Source organism: Myxine glutinosa, chromosome 6, assembly GCF_964187855.1.
Source record: "Myxine glutinosa chromosome 6, kmMyxGlut1.1, whole genome shotgun sequence".
Classification (NCBI taxonomy): Eukaryota; Metazoa; Chordata; class Myxini; order Myxiniformes; family Myxinidae; genus Myxine; species Myxine glutinosa.
This window is the reverse complement of record NC_136266.1, coordinates 168,992,843-169,020,086: the sequence shown is the minus strand read 5'-3', so window position 1 is coordinate 169,020,086 and position 27,244 is coordinate 168,992,843. Positions and strand designations below refer to the sequence as shown.

General features: G+C 44.2%; 1 protein-coding gene across 1 annotated transcript in view; it reads left to right on the top strand.

Moving 5' to 3' along the window:
- NOC4L (nucleolar complex associated 4 homolog) overlaps positions 1 to 27,244 on the top strand; it is a 99,025-nt gene that overhangs the window by 28,702 nt on the left and 43,079 nt on the right. Inside the window, exons 6-11 of the mRNA XM_078780867.1 lie at positions 7,349 to 7,448; positions 17,073 to 17,107; positions 20,585 to 20,635; positions 24,680 to 24,791; positions 26,252 to 26,312; positions 26,707 to 26,817. Coding sequence (XP_078636993.1) covers positions 7,349 to 7,448; positions 17,073 to 17,107; positions 20,585 to 20,635; positions 24,680 to 24,791; positions 26,252 to 26,312; positions 26,707 to 26,817 — 470 coding nt within the window. The remainder of the gene's footprint in view (positions 1 to 7,348; positions 7,449 to 17,072; positions 17,108 to 20,584; positions 20,636 to 24,679; positions 24,792 to 26,251; positions 26,313 to 26,706; positions 26,818 to 27,244) is intronic.

The window sequence follows — 27,244 nt, the reverse complement described above, 5'->3', positions numbered from 1 at the left end:
ATACAGCCCTTGCTGCACATCACCAGGAGTGATAAGTACTGCCTGCCACACGGTACATTACCTCTTGTTTCCACCCACTACATGGAGTCGACCTGGATGCGGTTGGGAGTAGTGAAATTACTATATATAATTTAGTGCTTAAATTTAATGAGCGAATGCCATGACGTCACCGCCATGTATGTCCGCCCTGTCTGCGAAGCCCCGGAAGAGCTATCCCTCAGCACGAAGGTACATCATAAAGATGTTAGTTCAGTTACCTTCATAAGTGCATGAAAAACGTAGTTGCCGACCTGGTTTCGCTCTTATTGGGGTGGGGGGGGGGGGGGCGGGCATCATCTATCTATAATTCCATTAATCTCTGTGTGTATGTGTGTATGTGTGTATGTGTGTTTGTATGTTTGTCTGTGACCGCTGTTTCTCGACAACCACGGGTCCGATATACTTGAAACTTGCCAGGTATATTGCTGGGGACCCGAGGATGTGCCTTTTCAAGGTTTCATATTAATCGGACAAGTACTTACCGAGCTATGGCGATTTCTTTACCAAACACCGCAAGCCGTTCGCTTTGGACCAAACCATTTCATGTAAATAGAGGGGGGGGTTCTGTGGTCGTTGCGAATGGACCAAACCATTCATGTAAATAGAGGGGGGGGGGGTTCTGTGGTCGTTACTGCCACGTGGTTTCAAAGTTTTTTTTTGTTGTTGTTGTTTGCACGCATGTTTTTTTGCACCCACGTACGGGCACGCCCTAGGATGTTTACACACACACACACCCCTACACAAATTTTTTTTTTTTTTTTTTTTTGGCAAGGAACGGGCACCCACGTACGGGCATGCCCTAGTCTATCTATAATTCCAGTAATCTCTGTGTGTATGTTTGTATGTTTGTATGTTTGTTTGTATGTATGTATGTATGTTTGTCTGTGACCGCTGTTTCTCGACAACTACCGGTCCGATATACTTGAAACTTGCCAGGTATATTGCTGGGGACCCGAGGATGTGCCTTTTCAAGGTTTGAAATTAATCGGACAAGTAGTTACCGAGCTATGGCGATTTAGCCGTTCGCCGTTCGCTTTGGCGTTGCGAATGGACCAAACCATTTCATGTAAATAGAGGGGGGGGTTCTGTGGTCGTTGCGAATGGACCAAACCATTTCATGTAAATAGAGGGGGGGGATTGTCACCGTACTCGCAAGCCGTTCGCCGTTCGCTTTGGCGTTGCGAATGGACCAAACCATTTCATGTAAATAGAGGGGGGGGGATATAATTTTAGATATATATATAGTACGGGCATATATATAGTACGGGCATGCCCTAGTCATGGCAATGCAGCGAGCTTGCCACACACTTGACTGAAAACCTTTCGGTTATATACCAGTAATTATGCGACTCAATATATATATACACATATATATACACATTACACATGCATATATGTTGGTATGTATGTATACATTACTTGGTATGTATATATGTCGGTATATATACACATACACACAGTCGTGGCCAAAAATATTGGCGCCCTTGCACTTTTTTCAAATAACACAATTTTCTCTAAAAACAAGTAGAAATTGACAAGTATTTGGTCTCCACAATTCTTTATTTCACTGTTAATATTACAGAACCTTTGTTTTTGATTCAGAACTTAATAAATCCTTTTAAATCAGAAAATAAAAAGAAATTGCATGGACAAAATTATTTACAGCCTTGAATTAATATTTGGTAGCATGGCCTTTGGATAAAATAACTACAGTCAAGCGCTTCCAATAGCCATGAATGAGCTTCCCTCGCCTCTCTACTGGCAATTTGTCCCACTCTTCTTGTGCAAACTGCTCCAGTTCTCCCAGATTTGAAGGGTGCCTTCTCCCAACTGCTGTTTTCAGATCTCCCAACAGGTGTTCAATGGGATTTAGATCTGGACTCATTGTTGGCCACTGCTGAACAGTCCAGCGTTTTGTCTTTTTTTTTTTTTGTACAGGATCGAGGCTCGTGAACAAGCTAACATTTATCACACAAAAAAAAAAATCAAACGGACACAAAACATATAATATGGGTAGAGATCGACAAGATGGGGAGAGAAAGGGAAGCACACAAACACAACATTTGAGAGCAGGGACATCGGGAGATCTGTGGGAGGGCTTGGGGGGAGGAGGCATGTGAAGGGGGGGGGGGGAGGGGAGGGGTAGGAGATGTATAAAACACAAGGACACTGCAAGGACTTCCAGGAAGGAAGTTGGTATTTCAAAAAAGTGAATCTGGGGTGAAATTAGCGGGGGTAGAAAAGATCAAGGTTTTGGATGGGGGAAGATAAGAGATGGTGGTGAACAGCTGCTTTTAAGACCTGGAGGGAGGAGTGGGATTGAAGAGAGTGAGGGAGTTTGTTCCAGAGGCGGGAGAAAAGAGGAATGAAGGAGTGAAGGTGAGCAGAGAGTCTTGCTTTTGGCAGTTTAACCATAAGAGGGTTGCAGGCAGATCTTGTGCGACCTAAAGGAATATTTGGGGGACATAGCACAGAGAGAGCTGGGGGAGCAAGGCCGGAGAGGAGTCGGAAGAAGACAGAAAGACCACCAACCTGCCTGCGGTGAGTAAGTGAAAGGTCCTCGGAGCTAGCTTCATCACGGGAGATTCCAATGATTCTGAAAGCTTTGGTTTCAACAGCGTGAAGCCGAGCTAGGTCTGAGGCAGGAGCACCGGCCCAAAGGGGAGAACAGTATTCCATTGAGCTGCGGATGAAAGCCTTGTATGTGTTGAGGAGCTCAGGTGTGCCAAGGAAGGACTTCGCATGATGGAGGATGCTCAGTCGGCGACTGGCTTTGGAGGCCAGATTTGAAATGTGGTTTTCCCAGGAAAGAGCATGGCATATAGTGAGACCCAAAAGCTTGAGTGACAGAATTTCTTGGAGAGGATTATTCAGAAAGTGGATGGGAGGGTTTTCCAGTCGGTCTTTTCGGAGAGACATAGTAAGAGTGTGAGATTTGTCAGGATTGAAAGACATGGTCCACTTGTTTAACCAGTCTGATTTTGTACAGGCCTGCAGAGAGTGAGGAGGCTGCAGACTGCCGATCTGAGGGATGAAGAATGGAGCGGCAGAAAGTGGAGTCATCAGCAAAGAGATAGAGGATTTTCAAGAGAGTCAGTGAGATCATTGATGAAGACCAGAAAAAGCACAGGGCCCAGAACACTGCCTTGGGGAACTCCAGCCTGAACAGGAAGGGGAGATGAGAGAAACCCATTTAGGGCCACACATTGACTACTACCAGAGAGGAAGTCCGCAAGCCATGCGTGGAGATTTCCACGGAGAATAGGAGCATATCCATGGAGAAAGGACTTCACAAAGGAAGCATAGGAGGAGAGTTTGGTGAGCAGTGTGGGGTGCCAGACCGTATCGAAGGCACATGATATGTCAAGGGAGACAGCTCTAATTTCCTGTTTGACATTGAGGACCTCCATCCATTGTTGAGGCAGCAGAAGCAGCATGTCCAGAGTAAAATGACCTGGTCTGAAACCAAATTGATGATCAGAGATCAAGCCTTTTGAGAAGAGGAAAGATTTGATATCCGAAGCAATGATGGATTCCATGACTTTGCTGATAATGGGGAGAAGGCTGATTGGTCTGTAGTTGCAAGGTTCTGTTTTTGCACCTTTTTTGTGTGAAGCGGTGATGTTGGCTGATTTCCAAGGTGATGGCAGATGACCTTGAGCAAAAGAGAGGGTGAAGAGAACAGAGAGAGGCAGTGAAAGAGCGGCGGAGCAGGATTTTCGGACCCGCCGTGGGCTGATGCCGTCAGGTCCAGTTGCAGAATCAGAGTCGAGGGTTGACAGAAGCTTTTCCACCTTGTCAGTAGGAAAGGACACAGAGTCCAGGAACAGCTGGGTACGACTGGGCATGGTGGGTACAGAGAGGGATGGGTTTGTGACACAAGATTTAGAGGCAAACACAGATTTGAGGCATTCAGCTTTTTCACGTGCGGAGTCAGCTGTGTAGCCATTTGAGGTAAGCGAGGGGATGGAGGGGGAACAACCACCAGAAACGGATTTGACCAGACGCCACCAGGATTTGGAAGAGGGAGACAGGTTTGAGAGTTCGGTCTTGAGAGTGGAGAGATATTGTTTCCTGGCTCTCCTGAGGGTGGACACACTTGTTTCGGGCTTGGTGAAAGGAAATGAGATTTCCTTCCGTTGGATTTGCTTTCCAGGAGACGAAGGCAAGTTGTTTCTGGGCAACAGCCTCACCACAAGATTCCGTGTACCATGGACGGGAGGAAGGGTATGACAACTGAAGACGAGATGGGATAAATCTGTGCATGAGAGAGAGCAATTTACTTTGGAAGAATTCCCAGGATGAGTTGATGTCAGAGGTGGTAGAGATGGGAGACCAGTCCAGATGATTGATGGCTGCTTGAAGACCGTGCCAGTTGGCCTGAGTGAAATGCCAGACTCGTCGACGCTGAGGAGGCTCTCTGAGAATGGTCAGAGAGATGTCCACTTTAACAAGCACATGATTAGATGAGCCGATTGGAGCAGAAGAAGAGAGGCAGACATTTGCAGGGAAGTTAGTCATAACCAAGTCTGGAAGAGAAGATGCTCCGTTGTCTGTGATCTGGTTCGGGAAATTGACAGATCGTGTCGGTCCCAGTGAGTAACAGAAGTCCTTTGCTGAGCAGCCATGGCTGGTGATAGAGGTACCCATACCCATCCAACTGGCATGGTGACAATTTAAATCACCACATGAGGAAGAGAGAGTTGGGATGAGTAGATTGAAGTTGGTCCATATTATCAGACAGCGAGATGTAGATGGAGTCATCACTGTTTGGTGGACGGTACAGAACACATATGAACAAAAGGTGGGAGCGAAGGGGAAGCTGTAGCCAGAGGTACTCCTGGGGGTGAGGTGGAGAGAGGGCAGTGCAGGGCGAGTGAGGAAGAGAGTTTTTGATAAAGGTAGCAACCCCTCCTCCAGGCCTTGGCTCAGGTCTGTCATACTGGAGGAGGGAGTAACCCGGGAGAGATATTAAGGAATCGGAGACATCATGAAGGAGGAAAGTTTCTGTTAAGCAGATCAAGTCTGGTTTGTCAGAAGCAACCTGTATGGAGAAGAACCACCTTTAGAGGCCATTTTTCCCCACAGAGCAGGGGTTGGCCTTTTTCGGGCACCATGGTCCCCTTTTTGAAGCAATCTTTTATGGCCGGATGCCCTTCCTGATGCCAACCCTGATCGTCACCTTTTGCGACACACAGGGAATGACCAGTGAGCTGGTACTCAATTTGCCGACCTCGGAAGGATGACAGGCTGAGTCAACCCCCCTGGTGTTAATTCAGCGATAATACCGGGATTCAAACCCAGGATCCGAGGATCCCAAGCCGACACCCTAACCGCTAAGCCAACACCAGGCTCAAGCAACCTGTATGGAGAGATCTGTCAAATTTGAGCAAAGGCCCCGGATGTTTGAGGTCCATACCGTTAATGAAGGGGAAGGGGGAGCATCGGATACAGAACAGGGGGGGGGGGGGGCGGGGGGGGTGAGGTTGGGTAAGATGTGGAAGAGGACGAAGAGGTAGGGAGAGCTGTTGAAGGTGTGTCAGAGATTTCAGAAAATCGAGGAGAAAGGGAAGGATGGGTGCGGACATCAGGCTTGATGGTGATTGGGTGAGGCACAGTGAGATGTTATTTGAGGGGGGGGGGGGGGGCAGAGGGAGGCAGAAGGTTGGGGGAGATGGAGGTGAGAGTTGGAAGGGGGAAGAAGCGGTGAGGATGCTTTGAGGAGGAGGGGTGAGAGGGGGGAAATGGAGAAAAAATGAGGGTGGGGAGATTTGAAGGGGAGGGGCAAGGGGGGAGTTTAGGAGAGAAGGGGCAAGGTGGGGGGATTTTAAAGGGAAGGGAGATGGGGGAGATTTGGAGGGGATGGGTGAGGGGGGAGCTTAGGAGGGGAGGGGTGCGGGGGGAGTTTCGGAGGGAAGGGGCAAGGGGGGGGGGGATTTGAAAGGTATGGGTGATGGGGAAAATTTGGAGGGGAGGGGCAAGGGGGGAGATTTGAAAGGGATGGGTGATGGGGAAGATTTGGAGGGGAGGGGCAAGGTGGGAGATTTGAAAGGGATCGGTGATGGGGAAGATTTGGAGGGGAGGGGTGAGATTGTAATTTAGAAAGTGTTGTACGATTAATGGGAAATGAACATTTATTGCAAAATGAGTTTCTTTTGACCTTCGAGTTAAAGATACGTTTAAGGACGCTGCAGGGGGGATGGAGTGCAGGAGAGTTGAGGGAATGTCGAAAAGAGGAACTGTAAGAGATGGAATTTTTTTTTGGAATGAATAGATTTGGTGAGCAAGTCGAAAGCACCCTTTTAAAGAAGAAGAAGAAAAAGGTGTTATAATATACGACAATACAGTACTTCAGCGGAAAGTTTAAACATTTTTAAATTGAGCAGTGAAAACTATCTGGGGAAATGGGGGTGAAACACGTGGTCGAAGAACGAACGAACAAGAACAACGAATAAACAAATAAGAACAACGAATAAGAACAAAGAAGGAAATGTTTTTTTTGTTGTTGTTGAGATTTTAAACAAGGAAGTATGGGGTGAAAAGACTGGGAAAAACTGAGAACGAAAGTAAATGGACCACAATCGACCGCTGAGAGAAAAAAAGCCTCAGGGTAGGGAACAAAGTACTCGGTTGCAAAAAAACGCGGCACGAAATGACCCACGATTTTTTATACAGGTATGAAAGATTAACACCAATAAATCTTCCTAGGGACACACTATAGGTACACACACTGAACGATAAATACAGTTCCGACAAAAATACAATTGAAAACAATTACTTAACTTTGAAAGCGTGAGAGCATGGACAGCTTCGAAAACCCGTGCCGTCGCCGACAAAGATCAAAGTCTTGAACCATTCCTGGGTACTTTTTGAAGTATGTTTGGGGTCATTGTCCTCTTGCAAGACCCATGACCTTCGACAGAGACTCAGCTTTCTGTTTGAGAAATCTGTATCTTGAAAAAAAATCTGTTTCTGCATTTGCTTGTAATAGTTTCTGTTTCTGTATCTGCTTGAAATCTAATTCTTTCCAACAACTTCTAAAAGGTGCCAATAATATTGTCTGGGCCATTTTAGGATTTATGTACGGAATAAGCTAAGGTTTAGTAATTTTTCCAGCTTTTTTTGTTTTGTTCCACTGCAAATCAAAGAAATACACATGTGGATACCAAAATATTTTTTAATTTCAACAATTTTCTGGAAGACATGGTGCATTATTTGAGAAAAGTACAAGGGTGCCAATATTTTTGGCCATGACTGTATGTGTGTATATATATATATATATAACCATGTACTTTTTTACTTATTTCAGGGCCTTACACCATCTTACCTGGAAAAGCTTTTCACTTTGCTCAGTGCTTTACGCCCAATGGCTGCTGGTGGACAACCCAAATTTTTCATCTCTTGGGGAGGTTTGTGACTTTCTAACCTTTACACTTTGCACCAACATCATTGCACAAAGCCTACACAATGGTTTCGTATCTTCAAAAATTGGGATGTGCTCATCGCTTTCATATTTGTAATTTGTATTCCTGTTCATGTGTTCACAAAGTGGTTTCAAAACAATATTCAGTACAATTGCAATACGGCAATTGTGAGTCGGGCAAATTTAGGTTGTTGGCAATAAAAGTGCTGTTAGGCTGATGATTGAGATACCTCGTACCATTGTTGAAGAATGCAGTGGAGTTGAGAATAAGACAAAGATGGTAGGTTCCTGAAGTTTGAACAGTGGAGTAAAAGTGAGCATAAAGGTTTGAAGTTTACAGGCAGATACGCAATGAGCGATTCGAAGAAGCAGCGAGTTATTCTTGCTCTTCCATGAGCTTCAGTCTCACATAAACAACAACAATGGCCGTACTGTAGTCAAAATCTGTGACGACATCCGGTAACGGGCTAATTGGGAAACACGCGTTCAATGCACTATTCAAAGATTAAATCGACACCTCTCACCCATGACACCCTCCCCATGGTTATATCAGAACGAGCTGATTTGTCACGGTCGCGGATTGCTCAACTCCAATACGGGGCCGTTCAAAAAAAAATACATAACGCTATTTTTTGTAGTAATTTGCATAACGTAACACTTGATTGCCATGCATTCGGACATACCGTGCATTCGGACAATTCAAATATTAATTGAAGTTTTAATTTGAATATTAATTTTATTTGCATGTGTAACACCTCCCTCCCTCTCCCCTCTCCCCATCGGTGAAATTGGATGCATTGAATCTGTTGGTGTAGTGCAGACATGATTGGCCGAATGGGCCTCCTCCTGCGTGAAAGTTCCTTGTTACTTCCTTCACCCTTCCTGTGACTTCTCTAAAAGTCCTTCCTCATCTCTTAGCCGACTTAGACCATCTGTTCTCACTACTGAGAGTTCTTGTAAAAACGATTGATTATTTCCATACTTCAACAATGACATTAATTTCTTCTGCATTTTCACATGTCATAACATGTTTCATGTCTGCTTGAGCGATGGCAGAATTGGTTGCATGGGAGAATGCTCAAGATCTCTCAACAATTCACAGCCTTTTGAAAACTATGCAAGCTCTCTACCTGTGAGCTCGCAAAGACCTTTGCCATCGTAACTGTTTCCTGTTGAGTCGTGAACCATTATTCTGAGGGCTGATTATATTGTAGTTTGACAGTTCATCTGACCTTAAGATGTTCATTTTTTTTTTTCACCGAGTTGAAACCTTAACTTGTGTTCCCTCTGTGTATGTTTAATCAGATTATTTATCAACAATTTGATTTAAGGACAATGGGTTATGTCTGGATTTTGTTACCTCCACCTACAAAGGTTTGTTTGTTTGTGAACAAGATATCTCAAAAAGTTGTCGACAGATTCGGACGAAATCTGGCAGAGATGTTGTGTATGTGACAAGGACGAAATGATTAGATTTTGGTGAACATCCGGATTCGGCTACTAGAATTTTTAAAGTGATTCTTCACCATTGGGAGATAGGGCCAAACACTATATATAGCAGGATATCTCAAAAAGTTGTGGACGAAACCTGGTGGACATGTGTGTGTGTGACAAGGACGATTCAATTCAATTTTGGTGAAGATCTGAATATGAATTCCGAAATGAGAATTATTTAATTTTTTTAATTGATTCTTCACCAATGAGTGATAGGGCTAAAACCAACATATAGCAGGATATCTCAAAAAGTTATGGACATATTTGGATGAGACTCGGGGTGTGTGTGTGTGTGTGTGTGTGTGTGTGTGTGTGTGTGTGTGTGTGTGTGTGTGTGTGTGTGTGTGTGTGTGTGTGTGTGTGTGTGTGTGTGTGTGTGTGTGTGTGACTAGGAAAACTAGATTGAATAGAATAGAATCTATTAGCCTATAATAATCCCCCCCAAAAAATAAAAATAGAATTAAAAAAATAAAAATATATAGAATCTACCAAAAAATAGAATCTCAAAAAAAATTGTGGATGGATGATTTTAATTAAACGTGATTCTGTCGTGATTTTCTGGTCTACTCTGGGATACAAAACGTAAACTGTTCAGCTGGCGGAGGTATGCTGTCTACTGAGTGCCTTTCTCGTTTATAAATGGAAGTCAGCTTGCAGCCCTGTTGAGGAAAGCATTTATTTTTGCCCCCTTATGAATGGGCATAATGTTAGTTGTCCCACAGGCAGACAGGTGGCAGCCAAAGGTGAAGTGCAGGGTGAAGAGCGCATACGTAGGAGTTGCAAGAGCGGCACAGCAGGATTTGACAACATTATCCGTCAGCACTGATGTAAGGTTTAGGTGTTCATCCTTGAGATGAACAATATTGTTACATTTATGAGGGGACCTGTTAGGTTCGGGATTGTGTTTGAATGTGCACAATACGAGGGGCGTGCTTGTGATAAGATAGAGAGGGATTAAAGTTTATTCAACGTGTGTTAAACCTCATGTAAACACCCACCGGGCGCTTGCCGGGTGACGTCTCTGTAGAACATTGTTTGCACCAGCCCAAAAGAACGAAGCAGAAAGCTAAGGGATTCTGCCGGGTAAGGAGAGGGGAGGGGGCGGAGCTATGATCGCCCCCTGGAAGGATGTCGAGCCCAGCCTGGAGGGGCGGTGCATTGTCAAGTTTGACAAGGAGGAGACGACAAAAAGGAGCAAGAGGATTTGTGCCAATCCTGTGAGGAAACCAACACAGATTTGGTGGAAAGCTTTTTTGTTGTGAGAGAACTGAGGAGGATTGGTGAGAACTGAGTTGGATACTTGAGCTGGAACAGTTTGAGAAGGATTGCGAGAGTCTGAGGAGAAGGGGGAGGAGCCTGGCGGAGCTTGAACAGTGTGATGAGCTCGTGGTTTTTTGGAGTGAGGTGAATTAACAGTGCGCCGAGGAGCTCGCATTTTTGGTGCGGAGAACTGAGAATTAAGATTATTCTGATCAGAATTAAGGAGGTCATCCTGCAGTGCCTCATCATCATCCTCCTCATCAACATCCTGTAGCGCCATCATCAGGTCATCCACCTGCCTGCTTTGGCCCTGGTGTTGTTCTCATCTTCCCTCCCTTGCCTGTCTTTGTCCTGCTCATCTCCTAACCTTTTAATCTGCCTGCTGTCTCCTCATCATCCTGCCCATCGCCTGCTCCGTGCCCACCTTCCTTCATCTCCTGCTGCCACCAGAGATAAGTTGCCTGGTCTTGTCCCTCACCCCATCTGTCCTTGTGACCGGAGTGAGGCGCTTAGATTTTCTCGGATTTAATTTACCTCATTGTATCTAATTATTGAATTAATTTTCCCTGGTTGTTATTTGTAGGTGAATCAAACAATGAGTAACGGACAGACACACCTACCAGCACTTCACTGACATCACTGAATTTAATTGGTGCACTCTCTCTCTCTCTTTATCAATCTCTGTATGATGGGAGACCTGATATCAGGGATGTGCTATATTAACCCGGAGATTACCTGAGGGATGCTGTAATCACCAGCTCTTGTCTATACGAGCTCTGGAACAAGTTGTTCTTTTTTGTTTCGCTAACCAGACTCGGTGTGTATTTGTTGAAGTATCTGCTCCGAGTCTGGGAGGTCAGCGATTCGAACACCGGCTGAGTCATATCAAGGATTTCCAAAATGGTACATGTTGCTTCCTTGTTTGACGTTCAGCATTTAAAAGGTTAAGACCCTGGACAATCCTCATAGGTTGGCATCCAAGGGGAGGACCAGAATTCCTTCTTGGGAAATGCCCCGCTGAATGCATCACGCCATTGGTGTGATGTCACTGGTACCTAGAGTATCCCGGGATGTAATGACACTTCCCACCCCCCCTCCCCCACAAGCACCGTGGCTGTTTTTCTCTTATATAACAGTATTGTGTTGTTGTGTACGTTTGTCTGTATGTCCATATGTGTGGCAGCTCCATTACAAGCCAAGTAAAGTAGATTGTGTAATAAATAAATAAATAAATAACTAAAAAGTCAGAGCAACTGCGTGCAGAAAAAACAAAAACCCAAACTACGAACAAAATCGTCAAGAAACCCGACAATGATGTATTGGTTATCGCTATTGCTCTGTCCGTAGGTGTCAAAAACCGCTAACGTCTACTTTCAGATGGGATAAAAGGCGGAAAGGTTAGTAACCAAGATTCTCTCCTTAAACATATTATACAGAGAGAAAACTACAAGCTACCATTTGAAGAATGTCACTTGTACCTAGTAATAGCAACAACTCTTCACCTGTTAATCATAGTTGGAAGACATGACGATTTACTCTTCAGAGACTGGATGGACCTATCTTCAGCACCAGATGATGTACGTGAGCTCACTCGGTGTCGGTGTAAAGAGTCTCAGTGCAAAAGTAGATAGTGCTCCTGTGTGACGAGTGATTTGCCTTGCAGACTTACACTGATCTTTGTTGATGTGCAGAGTCTCAATGAAGCAAAGAATGATGATGACGATGTGGGTGACAGGTGATGAATCAGTGCAGAGTTATGGCCTTGAATGATAATTAGGTTACAAATCAAACAAGAAGTAATCCATATCTGTAATACTTGTGATTACTCTTACATGAAAAATGAGGGTGCATGTACTTTGAGCCAAGGTCATCAGGTCTTGCACCGATGCATGCACATAACAGCAAAGTCTACCTGTAGCAAATGAAAGGATACAAACTACGGTGAGCACTTCCAGGACCATTTTCTATGTATTCATGGAGATACTGAAACAAAAGTAATATTTACAATATGCTATCTTTTCCTGCCTACGATAAATTTCGATGATTACAAAACCCTAACATTTGTAAATTCACAATATACTTTTTTTTTACCTGCGTTGTGTCGCAGGTCCACAAGAACTCAGCGTGGTTGTTGCTGTTGTTCTTGTTGGGGGTACATTTTTGAAATGTGTACCGATTGGTCAGACAGCTGCCGGACACCAACCACAATTGCATCCAGCCAAAATAATACGGCCGCCATCTTGGTTTTCTGGTGGGCTTAAGACATCAGGCCTTTAGGGATCTGCTGATTATACTGTCGCGCAAATGCCCTCGGTTAATAGCGTGGGATCGCGGATGACCAAACGTGCTTTAACGGAGGCGACGATCAATGACGGATTCGACTATAAAAGCACGGGTGGAAGAATGAAGAGGAAGAAGCGGCAAGCTCTTACCTGACGCCCCGACGGCAGCCCTCGATCCTGTAGGGAATGAACTCAAAACAGACACAGGGGTAAAATGTACAATAATAAAGATTTATTACGGAACCCGATACAACGAAACGTGACGGAAGAACTAATTATGGTTCCTAAACCGGATCCCGCACACCTCGCTTCAACAACAGCATGGGGGGGGGGGGGGGGGGGGTGAATTAAATAAAGAAATCATCGTGTTGTGCGCGTTTGTGGGTGCGAGCTTATCTGTGTCTGTAGTCTGTAGCGTCCATCAGGAGTCGTCTAGGCTCCGGTGTTCGCAAGAAGCAGGCCTCCGTCCGCCTCGTTCACGCCCTGCTAGGCCCCGAGCGACCCGCTCGCCCCGGTCTCGTCTGCTCAGCGGCACGCCTCGCTCGCAGCACCAAGCCTCGCTCCAAGCACCAATCACCGCTCCAAGCACCGCTCCAAACACCACGACAAGAACCCAGCGAAGTCGACGAACCACCAGGGAAGAACGCAGGGAGGAACGCAGGGAAGAAGATGACCGAAACAGGGAAGCCCGACGACCGAACCAGGGAAGCCCGACGACCGAACCAGGGAAGCCCGACGACCGAACCAGGGAAGCCCGACGACCGAACCAGGGAAGCCCGACGACCGAACCAGGGAAGCCCGACGACCGAACCAGGGAAGCCCGACGACCGAACCAGGGAAGCCCGACGACCGAACCAGGGAAGCCCAACGACCGAACCAGGGAAGCCGACGACCGAACCAGGGAAGCCGACGACCGAACCAGGGAAGCCGACGACCGAACCAGGGAAGCCCACGAATAAACCAGGGAAGCCGACGACCGAACCAGGGAAGCCGACCAGGGAAGACGACCAGGGAGGAACGCAGGGAAGAAGACGACGACCGAACCAGGGAAGTCCGCTAGCCACTCGTTTTGTCCCCCGTGGTCTGACGTCAATTCTCCCGCGTTACCAATCAGTCCCTCCCTTCTTTGTGGTCTTTCCCACCTTCTGACGTCACCGGCGCTTGTCCTCCAACTAGCGACCTGCTTTTAAGTAGCGTTTCCGCGCCTACCACACTGATTGGCCAAGTGTTCGCGCCTTCCGCACTGATTGGCCGAGGTGCCAACGGTCGGTGGCCAATCAGTGCGCCGCTTCCTTCCCCCAACCAATCACACATTCCCTGGGCATGGTTCCAGCCTGCCTGGCACGATGTTTTGTCGTCCATGGTGGCATACTACTTAATGTGTGCACTAATGGACCTATCTAAGTGTCTATAGGATGTATTGCCATAAGGGACACTGGATTGCTCACAGAGGGAACGACAAACGAGGGAATTTTACCCATAATCCCTGTACTAATTAGCATGCCCTGCCCCCTCGTGGCGAGGACGAAGATACAACTTATTCCGACATTCGGGCTACACACAGAACTTATTACAGGTAGATTACCTATCACGACAGTCGAGTACCTACCAATGCAGATCTACCTGGCTCGAGATATTCCTCTACCCCCCGACATAACAATACACTGCCCGGGTTTGCTGCGTCAGATTTCCATTGGCTTTGTTTGAGTCAAATATAGATTGGAATTGGGGTGAGGGGAGTGGGGGGGTGGCGGGTGGCAGGAGGGGTGCCTCTAAGTGTTACTTGTTACGTAATATCGTAGGTGTGGGGAGGGGGGAGAAGGGTTGTGAAAACCAGACCCAGCTGTCCTCGCAATTGATATTGAACCAAATCATGAAGACTCTCGGAGATTAATTGTATAATACCTTCCACAGCTAGGCTGAGGGAGTTTAATGGACAGAGGAGGTGAAAATATATATCTTGTGTCGCAGGTTGTGACCACAATGCTGTCATTCTTGTTTTCCAATGATACTTGTATGTACATGTACATCTGCATAAGTTTTGTTTTGTTTGACAAGATTGTCAAATGTGCAATAATTATTTAATCCATCAACTTAGACGTTGCAGAAATAAATCGGATGGCACGAAGATGGTACATGAATAAAGCTGTACATAATATGGACGTGGGATCGTGCTATGTAAAAAAAAATTCAGTGAAGCAAAAAAGTAAAAATCTGGCATTTCACTTGAAGCAAATTTGCAGTGACTGCAAGCAGCCATCTCTCTTCAGGACTGGTCTCCCATATCTACTGCCCCTGATGTTAACTCAGCCTGAGAATTCTTCAACAGAAACCTGCTCTCTCATGCACAGATTTATCGCTTCTCATCTTCAATCATCCCACCCCTCTTCACTCCTGCCTGCAGTACACTGAATCCTGTGTTGAGGTAGTTGCTCTGAAAGAACTTGCCTTCTCTTCCTGGAAGGCTAATCCAACCGAAGGCAATCTCTGTGCATTCCAAAAAGTCCGCAACAAGTGTGTGCCCACTCGCAGGAGATCCAGAAAACAATATTTGTCCAACCTCAAAAATGAACTTTCAAACTCGTCTCCCTCCTCTAAAACCGGGTGGCGCCTTGTTAAGTCCGTCTCTGGAGTATGCTCCCCTTCCATCCCTTCCCCCTATTCAAATTGCATCACAGCCTATTCCGCTCGTGAGAAGGCTGAATGCCTCAATTCTGTGTTTGCTTACAAATCTTGTGCCCCCAACCCCTCACTCTCGTTACCCATCCTGCCCTATCATACCCAACTGCTCCTGGCTTCTGTTTATTTTGCACTTGAGAAGGTGGAGAAGATTATTTCAACCCTCGACTCTTGCTTTGCTACTGGACCGGACTGCATCAGCTCACGTGTCCACAAACCTGCTCTGCTGCTCTTGCACATCCTCTCTCTGCCCTTTTCACCCTGTAATTTACCACAGGTCATCTTTCATCTGCTTGAAAATCCACCAACATTACTGCACTACATAACTAGAAGCGGCACTCTTTCGAGAGCATACCTCCGCCAGGCCGAACAGTTTACGTTTTGTATCCCACTGATTGGCAAGATCTGGATTTTGACCTGAACTAAAATCTAATCTGCTTGTTCTTGTCGCCTAACCAACTCATCTACCTAGTTTTGTCGTAAATTGTCCTCAAATTCTCCAAATATCATGCTATATATCATTTCCTCCCTATCACTCAATGGTGAAGAATCACTTAGAAATTTTTATTTATTTATCATATCCAGATCCGTATTTAGATCTTCACCAAATTCAAATCAATTATTCCTTGTTCCATACCCAACGGTCTATCACCTATTTTTCAGGAATCTGTACCGACAGATTACAATCATTGTGCAGTTCCGATGACCGATAAAGTTGGACTGTACTCCATACAACCCCCCAAACCTTGAGTAGCTTTCACCCTTGGTTCAAGTCCGGATTAGATCTTGGTTCAGGTCCGGATTGGATCTTGGTTCAGGTCAGGATTGGATCTTGGTTCAGGTCCGGATTAGATCTTGGTTCAGGTCCGGATCCAGACCTGACCTATTAGTGGGATACAAAATGTAAACTGTTCAACCTGGCATAGGTATGCGCTCTACTGAGTGCCGTTGTAGTTTGCATAGTGCCTGTGAGGTAGTGAATGAAACTTCATATCTAAGTCGATTTCGAGAGTATGTTCGAAGGCCTGATTCAGATTGGGAGCGATGCGGGCCAGTGGGAGCGTTGCGGGCCAGTGGGATGTCATGTTTTGCGAGCTATTGGGTTGTGATAGCTCGTATCCTCAGTTCTATAGTACTATGCTTTTAATGCACGACTAAATATGATGATCCTCTGAGCCTGTTTGCTGACTTTTCTGACTCGCACTGCATTTCTACACAAGTGACCAAAACATACATTTAATTACATGCTTTTTCATCATTTGTAAATGAGTCAGATTATTACCCTCGCCAGAGGAGAGGGTACTGCATTTTTGTCCGTTAGTCCACACAAAATAAATATGATTTTCTCTGCAACTGTTGATCCGATTGACAAGAAATTTTCAGCATATTTGCACCTCCTCCTGTATAATTTTTTAATGATAATTATGACGTCATAGGCTACATGGTATGAGCGCCATATTCGAAAAACCTAAAAAAATTGCACCTCTATATCTCCGAAAGCGCTGCATAGAAAAAATTGAGACACGGCTCATTGTAAAGAACTCTCCATGGGGAATAAGATATGTTAATGATGATATCGGTGTGTCCATTATGACGTCATAATTCGACAAGTACAAAACTTCATCCGATCAAGATTAAATTTCGTGAGCATAATCTATGGAGAAATTAGTGGGGAAAAAATATAAATAATGATGGCGTCATCGGTCACGTGGTTCGGCCGCCATATTTGTTTTAACACAAAAGCCTTACAAACCACTAAAACACGTCCTGGTGAGGGTCTGCAATCTCTGATCGCTCTTTCTTGTTACCCTTGTTTAGATCTTGCTTTATTAATTGAGACTAACAAAAGCTGTTCTCGCTTCTGATAACGTCTGCATGATCTTGTTTGTGTACAGATTCCATCAAGAAGAGCAAGTGTTGTGATGTTAAGGTAAGAATCTGTGAACTTTATTTGTCGATAAACATTGTGAATGAATAGGATGAAGTCCTCGTTTCCTACTTCACTGAATGACTGCTTGTAAACGATCGAGAGTATGTTCCTGGTGCCTCAGCGTGGTTGGATAAAGCCTGGTGTTGGCTTAGCGGTTAGGGTGCCGGCTTGGGATCCTAGAATCCTGGGTTTGAATCACGATCGATCGCTGAATTAACGCCAGGGGGGTTGACTCAGCCTGTCATCCTTCCGAGGTCGGCAAATTGAGGACCAGCTTGCTGGGATGAATGATCACGGTGTGTACCCCGGTTTAGAATTGGTACACCGTATCCCTGCGCATCGTAAGAGCGTGACCAAGGGTTGGCGTCAGGAAGGGCATCCGGCCATAAAAACATTGCCTCAAAAAGGGAACCATGATTGTCATGGGGCCCGCAAGGCTAACCCCCGCTCTAGCGGGGAAAATGGCCTTAAAACGATCATTCATTCATTTCATTCAAACGATCGACTGAATTATTTCCATTTGTTTGTGTTTAAGCTTCAAATCTACACAAATATAAGGCCAGCTGTTGTGCTTAGTGGGTATATAAATGTAATTGATTTTCCCATGTCGTTTGCAATTATGACTAAACCACTCTGATGATTACTGAATAACTTCTGTAAGTGCATGTAATTAATGTTGGATCTGTCTTGCTTCTCAGATGATCCCATTTATAAATGGAACAGGTTTATTTACATGATAAAGTACGAATGGTGTGTGTGTGGTTATTTTATTTTTTTGCCAATTCCTCCAGTTTTAGGCCAACATGGGCACACATATTCAGGGTGTCCTTATGCTGTCTGTGGTGTTACGCTTTCCTTAGGGGTATTCATGATGAACATTTAAATTGTTACTCAGTCATAAGCATGTAATGCATAGTTCTAGTCTCTGAATGGCAAGGAGGCGGGCAGGATGGCCTAGGTCTGAGGTACGCACATTTGCCTCTAAGCTGTATAGGTAGGGTTTGAATCTCTGCCCAGCTATAAACTGCCATCTCAGTGGTTCACAGGCAGGGTGATTCATCAAGGTGTGCTCCTTCCCTTGGGTGGACGTTAAACTTGGCGTTCCGTCTGCCGACATTAGTTGGTGTACGTTAAAGTCCTTTGTGAAGATTAGGCGAGTTATAGCCGGCACCATGAGCAAATTTCAAATTCCTGCCCTGACTTCCTGAGTCGGAGTGGTGACCCAACCAAGATTATAGCTTGGTGACTGCTTCAGTAGCACCGACGCTCCCCATCGGCCATGGTACAGTCGTGGCCAAAAATATTGGCACCCTTGCACTTTTTTCAAATAATGCACCATTTCTTCCAGAAAATTGTTGAAATTAAAAAATCTTTTGGTATCCACAAATGTATTTCTTTGGTTTGCAGTGGAACAAACAAAAAAGCTGAAAAATAAACTAAACCGTAGCTTATTCCACACATAGATCCTAAAATGGCCCGGATAATATTATTGGCACCTTTCAGAAGTTGTTAGAAATAATTATATTTCAAGCAGGTGATTATCCTTTACTTTGGAATTGAACTCACCTGTGGTGAGTTGCAGGTGCCTGCAATATAAAAATCACTCATTCAACAGTTTGAATAGAAAAAAAGGAGTCATTCTGGTGTTTTGTGTCACTGTGTGTACCGCAATGAGCTTGGAGAAAAGAAAGAAAACCAGAGAATTATCTGAGGACGTTAGACACAAGATTGTAGCCAAGCATGGACAATCTCAAGGCGACAAGTCCATCTCCAGAGACCTTGATGTTCCTGTGTCCATCGTACGCAATGTTATCAGGAAGTTTAAGGCCCATGTCACTGTAGACAACCTCCCTGGACGTGGCCGCGAAAGAAAACTTAATCGGAGATTGCAGTGAAGGATTCTTCAAATGGTGGAGAAAGCACCTCGATCAACTGCCAAACAGATTCAAGCTGACCCTTAGACACAAGGTACGACAGATTCAACTCATACCATCCATCGTCAACTCGATGAAAGGGGGTTCTGTGGTAGGAGACCGTGGAGGACCCCACTGCTGAGAGAGAGAGAGACACACAAAAAAGCCTGACTGGAGTTTGCCTCAACACACCTGAACAAGCCAGAATCCTTCTGTGGACAGATGAGACCACATTAGAGCTTTTTGGTAAAGCACATCATCTCCATATTTACAGAAAACAAACTGAAGCCTTCAAAGAAAAGAAAACGTTCTCTCCAGTCAAACATGGAGGAGGTTCCGTGATGTTTTGGGGTTGCTCTGGTGCCTCTGGCACTGGGTGCCTTGATTGTGTGCATGGCATCATGAAATCGGGAGATTACCAAGGCATTTTGGAGCGCTATGTTCAACCCAGTGTCAAAAAGCTCCGTCTCCATCAAAGGTCATGGGTCTTTCTGCAGGACAATGACCCCAAACACAATTCAAAAAGCACCTAGGAATGGCCTAAGACAAAACGCTAGACTGTTCTGAAGTGGCCAGCAATAAGTCCAGATCTAAATCCCATTGAACACCTGTGGGGGGTTCTGAAAACAGCAGTTGGGAGAAGGTACACTTCAAATCTGGGAGAACAGGAGCAGTTTGCACAGGAATAGTGGGTCAAACTGCCAGTAGAGAGGTGTGGGAAGCTCATTCATGGCTATGGGAAGCGTTTGACTGCAGTTATTTTGTCCAAAGTCTGTGTTGCCAAATATGAAGTCTTGGGTGTCAATAATTTTGTCAATGCCATTTCTTTTTATTTTCTGATTTAAAAGGATATATTAAGTTCTGAATCAAAAACGAAGGTTCTGTAATATTAACAGTGAAATGAAGAATTGTAGAGACCAAATACTTTTGTCAATTTCAACAGAAAATTGTGAGTTATCTGAAAAACGTGCAAGGGTGCCAATATTTTTGGCCATGACTCTACATGTTGATGAAGCTGGCAAGGAGATTCTGCAATTTAAAATGGGTGAAAGGTCTTGGTGGAGTATTGGAAGATGAAATCCTCATAATTCCAAGGCCCAAACCCATAGAATAGGTAAGATTTGAAAGGTACATGATAGGTGTGGTATCCCTTTTCATGATTTATTTGTGACAATAGCTAAACAATATTGTACAGTATATCCTAATAATTGCGCCCCTTATCCCCATCTCCTAAGCGTATGTTTTATAGTTCCAAGTGGTACAGGAGTGTGATGATGGGCACGTGAGAGGACTTTCTTTTCCTGTCTCTTTTCTTGATAAAGTTGCTCTCAAACTTCTTCTGGTGTCTGAACATGGGAATTTCCACTCCAGGAAGTGAAATGTACATGTACTAGTTATGAATCTGCTATTGGCATTAATCTTGATCCTTTGGAGAAATGCATAAGCATGTTCGGCATCTATGCTCAAGAGGTGGAGGCCTTACATGGTGCAGGTTGGCTCAAGAAAAGAGCCACAGGTGCTACATTGAAAAGCCTGAGCGAGCACATGATTTGTCTTTTTGCAGGAGCACAGCAAAGGCTTTGAAAACATGTGGCTCCATTTCTTGAAAAACAGAGTAAGTTGACAATCCATTGTGGTGAAAAGCCTTCCTTGTGAGGTGTGCAATACATATTTACTTTTTGTATTGTGGTAGTTTGGATAATTTTTACGTATTTCAGTGTCACATGAATCGGTTATGGTTATGTAAGGGTGCCAACACCTGGCCCTGGTTTTTTTAAAAAAAAAAATTTATTTATTTTTATTTTTTTTAAATTTTTTTTGTGTACAAGATCGAGGCTTGTGAAAGAGCCATTAATCACACAAAAAGTCAAACCGACACAAAAAACACAAAATAAGGGGAGCGGTAGACATGATGGGGAGAGAGGGGGGGAAGGACACAAACACAACATTTTAGAGCAGGGACATCGAGAGAACTGTGGGAGGGAGAGGGCTTGGAGGGAGGTGGGAGAGGTATAAAACATATGGACACTGCAAGGACTTCCAGGAAAGAAGTTGGAATTTCAAAAAAGTGGATCTGGAGTGAATTAGCGGCAGTAGAAAAGATCAAGGTTTTGGATGGGGGAAGATAAGAGATGGTGGTGAACAGCTGTTTTGAAGACCTGGAGGGAGGAGTGGGATTGAAGAGAGTGAGGAATTTTGTTCCAGAGGCGGTAGAAAAGGGGAATGAAAGAGTGAAGGTGAGCAGAGAGCCTTGATTTTGGCAGTTTCACCAGATGAGGGTTGTTGCTGGCAGATCTTGTGCGACCTGTAGGAATATATGGGGGACTGAGCACAGATAGAGCTGGGGTAGCAAGGCCGGATAGGAGTCGGTAGAAGACAGAAAGACCACCAACCTGCCTGCGGTGAGTGAGTGAAAGGCCCTCGGAGATAGCTTCATCGCAGAAGATTCCAATGATTCTGAAAGCTTTGGTTTCAACAGCGTGAAGCCGAGCTAGGTGTGAGGCAGGAGCACCGGCCCAGAGGGGGGGAACAGTATTCCATTGAGCTGCGGATGAAAGCCTTGTATGTGGTGAGGAACTCAGGTGTGCCAAGGAAGGACTTCGCACGACGGAGGATGCCCAGTCAGCGACTGGCTTTGGAGCCCAGCTTGGAAATTTGGTTTTCCCAAGAAAGATCATGGCAGATAGTGAGACCCAAAAGCTTGAGTGACAGAACTTCTTGGAGAGGATTGTTGAGAAAGTGGATGGGAGGGTTTTCCAGTCGGTCTTTTCGGAGAGACATAGTAAGAGTGTGAGATTTGTCAGGATTGAAAGATATGTTCCACTTGTTTGACCAGTCTGTGATTTTGTCCAGGTCTGCAGAGAGTGAGGAGGCTGCAGACTGCTGATCTGAGGGATGAGGAATGGAGCGGCAGAGAGTGGAGTCATCAGCAAAGAGATAGAGAGAATTTTCCAGAGAGTCGGAGAGATCATTGATGAAGACCAGAAAAAGCACAGGGCCCAGAACACTACCTTGGGGAACTTCAGCCAGAACAGGAAGGGGAGATGAGAGAAATCCATTCAGGGCCACACATTGACTACGAGCAGAGAGGAAGTCCGCAAGCCATGCGTGATTTCCATGGAGAAAAGGAGCATATCCATGGAGAAAGGACTTCACAAAGGAAGCATAGGAGGAGAGTTTGGTGAGCAGAGCTGGGTGCAAGACCGTATCGAAGGCACGTGATATGTCAAGGAAGACAGCTCTGATTTCCTGTTTGGCATTGAGGACCTCCATCCATTGTTGAGACAACAGAAGCAACATGTCCATAGTCGAATGATCTGGTCTGAATCCAAATTGATGATCGGAGATCAAGCCATTGGAGAAGAGGAAGGATTTGATATCCGAAGCAATGATGGAATCCATGACTTTGCTGATAATTGGGAGCAGGCTGATTGGTCTGTAGTTGCAAGGATCTGTTTTTGCACCTTTTTTGTATGTGGTGAGGAGCAGCTCGATTCGGTACAGCTCAGCTCGATTCGGTAAAGTGGTAATGTTTGCTGATTTCCAAGATGCTGGCAGATGACCTTGAGCGAAAGAGAGTGTGAAAAGAACAGAGAGGGGGTGAGATAGTGGCAGAGCAGGATTTCTGGACCAGTGGGCCTAAAATCAGAGTCGAGTTAGAGAGTAATCAGAAAATCGGAGTAATCAGTTTTAGTTGCAGAATCAGAGTCGAGGTTTGACAAAAACTTCTCCACCTTGTCAGGTGAGAAGGACACATAGTCCAGGAGCAGCTGGGTTCGACTGGGTAAGGTGGGAACAGAGAGAGATGGGTTTGGGACACAAGATTTAGAGGCAAACACAGAGTTGAGGCATTCGGCTTTGTCACTTGCGGTGTCAACTGTGTAGCCATTTGAGGTAAGGGAGGGGATGGAGGGGGAACAAACACCAGAAACGGATTTGACCAGACGCCACCTGGATTTGGAGGAAGGAGACAGATTTGAGATACAGGTTTGAGGTTGTTCAAAACTTGGATAATTTAACCAGTGGTAAAGAGCTATCCTGTGGTTAAAGTTCTTATCCCATGGTTAACTAACCGACGGATAAGCTACAATTGTTCGAAGGATGGATAAGGGTAGGATAGATTTCTGTTGGATAAGGTGTGGATAAACATTTGATATGATGTATGGTGTCCCACAATGCTTTGTACTGTCGTCTACTGGCAAACAATTATGGCGGTAGAAGACAGTAAACTACAGAGGAAGGCAAACTTTTCGCCATCTGGACGGGATATGCTTTGTTGGGTGACGAAAGTATGTCAAGGTCATCAGGAGTAAATTTTCCAACACCGCAATAAATGATGACAAGAGGAAGGCATGGTTGGCCATCGCAACCGCGCCTTCCATGCCTTTTGAATCACACCATTTGAATTTGTTATCCGGACCTGTGAGACTCGGATAAAATTATCCCAAAACATACAACTTTATGCAGCGGTTAAAGTTATCCAGCCTTTTAGCAACAGAAATCATCCAGTGGATAAATCTTATCTGATGGATGGGTAATTTATCCACAGGATTGCGTGTATCTGAGCTTCAAGCAATCGGGGCCCGACACTGTCTGTTTGGACGTAATATTCTATGAATGTTGAATTTGCGAAAACTTTTATTTTACATTTTTAAATCCACCATATTGTTTGTTGTATATTGATGGAGCATTCAAATAAACACATTTTCATTTGTTATGTAGAGGGCACAGTAGAGCATATTTGAATACAAGAACAGCACTCAGTCGAGAGCATACCTCCGCCTGGTTGGCCATATCACTCGATGGTGAAGAATCGCTTTAAAAATTCTACTAGCTGGATCCGGATCCAGATCTTCACCAAAATTGAATCGATTCTTCCTTGTCACACACCCACCCGGTCCAACAAGTTTCGTCCAAATCCATCCATAACTTTTTGAGATATCCTGCTATGTATCGTTTTTGGTCCTATCTCCCAATGGTGAAGAATCACTTAAAAAATTCTCGTAGCCGGATCCGAATCCGGATCTTCACCAAAATCTAATCATTTCGTCCTTGTCACTCACATACGCTACATCTCTGCCAAATTTCGTCCGAATCCGTCCACAACTTTTTGAGTTATTTTGTTCACAAACGGACAGACAGGGGTGAAAACATAACCTCCATCCACCTTTGGTGGCGGAGGTAATTAACAGCTCAATTTTGTGTGACACCAAATATGTGCACATCCGCTGATGCGTACATGCAGAATTTTAATATTGTGTTTGGTTTTCTTTGTTATTTCAATCACTGTTGGCATGCCATAGATATGTAACTACTTCCTCGATTATATTTGGCTGCATTGAAAATATTTCCTTCTTTTGTAACTTGGCATTGATACGACAAATAGTCCTTAAAAAAAATTTCGTTTCTGAAATAATTGGATGTAGTAGATTTGCAATTTTTATTTTGTTATTATATCTGTGGATGATTAATGTGTGCATGCTTATGTATGATTTGTTCCGTTTTTGCTCAAAATTTTCAGTCTTCATTGTGAATCCTATAACCATTTTCATTACTGAGTGAGCATTGTCGGTGCACATAGTTTTCACACAAAATTTAACTGCTTATTCGTTTTCTTTCTCATTATTAATTTATTTATTTTTCTACTGCATATCAACAGCTGCCTCGGAACCTCTACAAACGAGTGTTGGTGCTGTTACCCGATCATGTGATACCGTTTATGCGTCGGCCTCCTTTGCTTATCGACTTCCTCACTGTAGCTTACAACGTTGGTGAGTCCAAATTCATGCTTTTATGAATGCTAATGAGGCCTTTCGTGCCTGTGCTGTGTGTGCGTTTTCAGTGACCCATTTATGCTCATCCGGGCACTTTTAACCTGCCGTTGCTCGCGCGACATCTGTAAATGAAATTGTCTTTTTAAAATATTTTTTTAGAATTTAAACGAAATAGTAGCCATTTATAAATGATTAACCAAAAAAATAAATCGGACTCACAAAAATATAGGAAATAATAGAATTAGTCGTGGGAAAAAATGGGCGGTGTTGAGTTCCTATAATTTCCTGTAAATACAAGTGAGCGGCCAGATTCGATATCTTACTATAATTCACCAAATATCTGTCCGTCCGTCTGTTCCCAGGTACCGCAAAAACGGCTGAACCGATCGCAACGACATTTTGGGTGGGTAATCCTGGGACCCCCTGGAGTAAAATAGGCTACATTGTTTTCCCAATTTTCCAAACACGATGGAATAATATTTACTGATATTAACAGTGTTGTGGCTTTCGTTGAAAGTTTTATTTTGTGGCTTTTTCTTCAAATACTGTTTAGATTTTGATGATTTGCGTGTGATATGATTTAATGGATGTTTATATAAATCGTTTAAAATAAAAAAAGCCTTCAACTTCCGATATTTTGCCTTTTCATTTGGGCCTCCCAATTGAAGCCCCGCCCGTAGGGTGGGTACCATTGCTCGTATGAAAAACACACACTGACACGTCTCCTTTTAGCAATAGATGCAAAAATCTCGTATAATTTCTCTTGTTGCTCTGTTAACAAACAATATATTGTTACGTTTATGGGGGTAGGAGATGAAATACCTGAGTGAAGTCAGGAATGTATAGTTTAACATGGACCGTGTGACGCAAAGAATGAACTCCATGTAATAAGTAGGGAATCTGTATAGAATAAGATCGTATATGTGTCTCCATACGAGGGGTGGAGCTATGCTAATGAGGTAAATTACACAATGGGGAAATTAACCTTATAGGTAGGCCTATAAGGTTAATTTCCCCATTGTGTAATTGCCCCTGTGATTTTTCCTTATGTTTTTATTTAACCATAAAAGCTCTATTCGCCCACAACACCGTCATGCCGAAAGAAACACGAACATTTGCCGATCGGCAAGGGAAACCCACCCCCGAACATTCTCGATGGGCATCAAGAATGGGCGTTTATTGCGCAGGGTAAGTATTCGATGAATACCATCTAGTTTGCCATACCCCTTAACATATTGAACTGAAACTTGGTACATGGCTTTATTGTGATAAATTACAGAAACTACAACTTATTATCTAGCTTTGCTTACCTCAAACAATTTGTCCTGCTGTATGTGGCTCACAATTGCTCGTGCTTGGAACCAGAATATTCATTGGGACCAGTGGAGGACATTTATTGCAAAGTAATTCTCACTCTTGTTATTATTATTATTAATATTAACTTTTTTTTAACGCAGGAGGTGCTGTGAGTCTGCTCGCTCTCAAAGGACTCTTTCTTCTCATCCACCAACATAACCTGTAAGGAGATGGGTTGTGCTCTGACCTCACTCTGTAATCTTTCATTATTAACGATGTTTTTAGCTGTCCTGTTGCAATTTTTAGATTTATCACATTTTTAGGACTACATTCCACTACAATGAGATCCATTCTCGTTTTTATACCTTATGATGTCATATTCCAAATTTGGCATGACAAATTGCACACCAAACAGCATGGAATAGACAGTGGACTCGCTACAAAATGGATGGCATTGCTGGAGTGGAATAACTCCTTGGCCATGGGTTCAAATGCCTCTCCATATCTCAGACAGGAAGCATTGATTATATTTGTGATGTTATCGACGATGATGATTTATGTCGCTAATGATGGGAAGCAATGGCTGGTTTTATGGATCGTTTTCTCTTTTTCCCAGGGAGTACCCTGACTTCTACCGGAAGCTGTACAAGCTGTTTGAACCATCCGTGCTGAACACAAAGTACCGTGCAAACTTCTTCAAACTTGCGAACATCTTCCTCTCTTCAACGTGAGACCTCGTCCTTCATTACACCTCTCACATAAGTTTTTGTCACATTTTAGCAATGGGTTTCTCTTACTTTTAAAATACCGATGAATGCAAGTGTGATATGAAACTTAATCCAATGAATAGAATTGGCAGAAAATGCTTCAACATTTCCCTTTTTCAGTACTTAACAGTGCAGTAAACCCTCAAATATCGCGGGTTGGAATATCGCAGGTTTTGACCTATCGTGCGGCTACCTCTTTATGCACCAATTTGGTTATTGCAGGTTTTAATTTCGACCAAAAATCTTTTTTTTTTAAATCTATGCACCAATCCGCGACCAATCGCGGCTTTTGAGCTGAGTGGTGATCATCTCACACCATGAAGCTTTTGTTGTTTCTCATGCACCATTAATTAATAACGGAATGGCACGGAAGTGTAAAACGATAGA